The sequence below is a fragment of the Notothenia coriiceps genome, unplaced genomic scaffold (genome assembly GCF_000735185.1).
Source record: "Notothenia coriiceps isolate Sejong01 unplaced genomic scaffold, NC01 NC01_scaffold00038212, whole genome shotgun sequence".
Classification (NCBI taxonomy): Eukaryota; Metazoa; Chordata; class Actinopteri; order Perciformes; family Nototheniidae; genus Notothenia; species Notothenia coriiceps.
This window is the reverse complement of record NW_011370913.1, coordinates 168,618-171,455: the sequence shown is the minus strand read 5'-3', so window position 1 is coordinate 171,455 and position 2,838 is coordinate 168,618. Positions and strand designations below refer to the sequence as shown.

The 2,838-nt window shown below is 45.2% G+C and overlaps 1 protein-coding gene across 1 annotated transcript; it reads right to left on the bottom strand.

Annotated features, from left to right (window-relative positions):
• Positions 1-748: 748 nt before the first annotated feature.
• LOC104968095 (uncharacterized) lies at positions 749-2,622 on the bottom strand. Its single transcript, XM_010797659.1, has 2 exons — positions 2,390-2,622; positions 749-1,761 (listed from the first exon to the last, which is right to left on the bottom strand). The coding sequence occupies exons 1-2, from the start codon at positions 2,413-2,415 to the stop codon at positions 1,095-1,097; spliced, it is 693 nt and encodes a 230-aa protein (XP_010795961.1). The 5' UTR covers positions 2,416-2,622; the 3' UTR covers positions 749-1,094.
• Between the last annotated feature and the right edge of the window lie 216 nt (positions 2,623-2,838).

Genomic DNA, 2,838 nt, shown 5'->3' with positions numbered 1-2,838 from the left:
AGGGATACCGGGGACACCAGACTTTACCAGTCGAGCGGCTGAAACAAGACCTACTCAGGTGGTGGCAATGTCGCCCTTGTAGCTCACTAATACACAAGGTTACCGCAAACAATCGTTGGTGCTTGTAGCTGTGGGTCATTACTGTTTGTCTACTGGGTTTACGACTTAGACGCAACTCCCAGACCCACGTCACAACCGCCCTGCACGCCCCAAGCGACGGGCGGAAACTCCGGCTCCTGCGCCTGTCACACTCGACCTAATGACCACAACAAAGGAAACAACGACACACCCCAGACGTCTGTCGCTCTGTGACGCTTGAGTCGGACTCGTGTGTGTGTGTGAGTGCCCATAACACACCGATTCTTTTCTATTCTCCCGACCCACTCACACACACACACGACCACTTCGACGCGCCGGTCATGGAGCCGACTCCTTTTCTATTTCCGCACTCACTCACTCACAATCACGACACACCCACCACACTCCCCTCGAGCCTCGGCAATGCAGCATTACCTGGCCCATGCAGTGATACTGGTCTTCTTTTTTTACCTTATTCCTTTTTAGAGGTTTGCTCCGCAAGACCCCCGTCGTGATTCCTGTCCATAAAAGACCACCAGGAGCTCCAACAAGCCGTTTAGGACAGAGAGTGAATACACATACTAGATGGGATTGGGATTTTGGAACATTGAAAAATGTAAATCTATTCTAGTAGACCTCAACAATGGAATTATGATCAATAGAAATGGCCATGAAATGGGACCTTTAAAAATGTGAAATGTGTGGGTAAATTCTGAAACCTTTTCTACAATTTTAAGGCCGATTTAGAAGAGATTATGATATACTGACATATTTAAAGTCATACTAAAGTTTGAAATAACATGTTGAGTCTGTTTTAAAATATGCCTAAATCGTAAAAAAATATGAACACCATGTCCAAATATTATAACTGAACTGATGAATGTATAAACCGTTTGCACACACTCTAGGCAGCACAGACACGAGCAGCCACAAATAATTCCTGGTCAGCTGACAAGTTAATTATTTAAAGATCTGACTGGCATATCCCACGAAAAGTAACCTGAGGAGAGGGACACTCACTCACCTATCGCCATATTCTCCAGACTCCCAACCACCAGGCTGTCATAGATATGTCCTATCACCCTCTTGGCCAGGCCTGCATGTTTTTCCTCTCCCTCAGCAATGTGGGTGAGTGTCTGTGTGAAAGTATAGCCCCCGATGGAGGAGGCATGGACCAGCACCGCCCTCCCTGCAAACTGAGGCTCCTCCAGAACCTTCAAAACCTCCATCCCGTAGTCTAGCCCCCACCGAGGCCACAGGAAGTGCATCACACTGCTCTGGACCAGCAGGACATCCAGGCCCCGGTGCAGGTAAAGGTCCCGGTACCTGGCCACTGCCACTTTCCGGGCACCGAGCCAGGAGAAGAAAAGAAGAAGGGGTCGGGCAGTGGATTCAGATTGTGATTGGGTGTTTTGGGAGGAGGCAGATGTGTGTGAAGGAGAATCTGAGAGCAATGGAGAGGATGAGGAGGGGTCTGCGGGGGAGGAGTCACTGAGGGGCTGAGTTGAGGGTGATGGGGTAGAAATAGGGCAGTGTGCAGTGTGCAATTGAGATTCTTTGTTAGCAGATAATTTCTGTTCCTCTGCCCCCGAGAGTGGAGCAAAATAATAAGTTATGCCCTTGCTGATCCTCCTGGCAACGAACTTTCCTCCGTCGACGTGATCAGACGGGCATATGTCACCCCTAAAGAGATATCAGAAATCAGAAAACCTTTATTGGAATGGGTAATATGCATTGTTACAGCAAAGGGACAGTGCAGATAATAGGCACAAATAAAACAAGACAATCATTAAATATAAGCACATGTTGATGAATAAACTCAAATATGTAGGCTTCACATCCATGGTAACATTTTATAAAAGATTAAAACAACTGTCAATTTTAAAGAATTCCCACACAAATGGTTATTTTGTATTTAACTTACGATTTCACTACACATCCTCCTGAGAATCAGGAAATTAAATATTGCAGTTTTGTTTGGCATCGACAAAAAACTAAATATAATTTTATTTTTCAATAATGTCACTGATCTCCTATGTGACACGTCTGCTACATCCATGATCTTCATGAGTTTTTCATTTTGCCTGGGGGGAAAGGTTAAAATAGATCTGCTTTAAAACGCTTCAACTACAACTACCAATGGCGATGCAACAGGAGAAATAGTCCTCGCTGATTATAAATGCGTATTGCAAAAATCATAAGCGGTTCTCATTTTTTTTAGGCGGATGAAGAACACCATCGGCTTCGTCCTTTTTATTTAAATGCTCATGCAAGTTGCCCTTGATATCAAAGCAGAATATAATCGTGTTACCCAGAGGAGAGCAGCCGGTTTCCCATTCTGCGGAGTTACAATGTCCCGGGCAGCCCTGGTGCTCCTGTTCGCCTGAAAATGAGTTCGGTCGGCCGGTCAGATCTTCCGCGGAGGAGCCAGCTCGGTGACGTATGAGCATGAGCTGCTTCTTCTTCTTCGTGTGGTTGGTGGTGTTTTATTGGTGGTTGGCAAACAACGACATGCTGCTTTACCGCCACCGTCTGGTGTCTGGTGGATTGGGACAGTAGCACCAGAGTAGCACTAATAGAAAAAAACAATAAGAACTTATGAATGAATTCAAACTACATGATGCTTCAGTCTGTGCTTTAACACACTCTAAAAGTATGTCGTAGCCTCCTAAAAGTAGCTGCCTCTTTTGAAATATTATAAGCATATTGTTTTAATCCAACAGTACCATAGCAAAATATCACTCATTTTAACTCTGCATC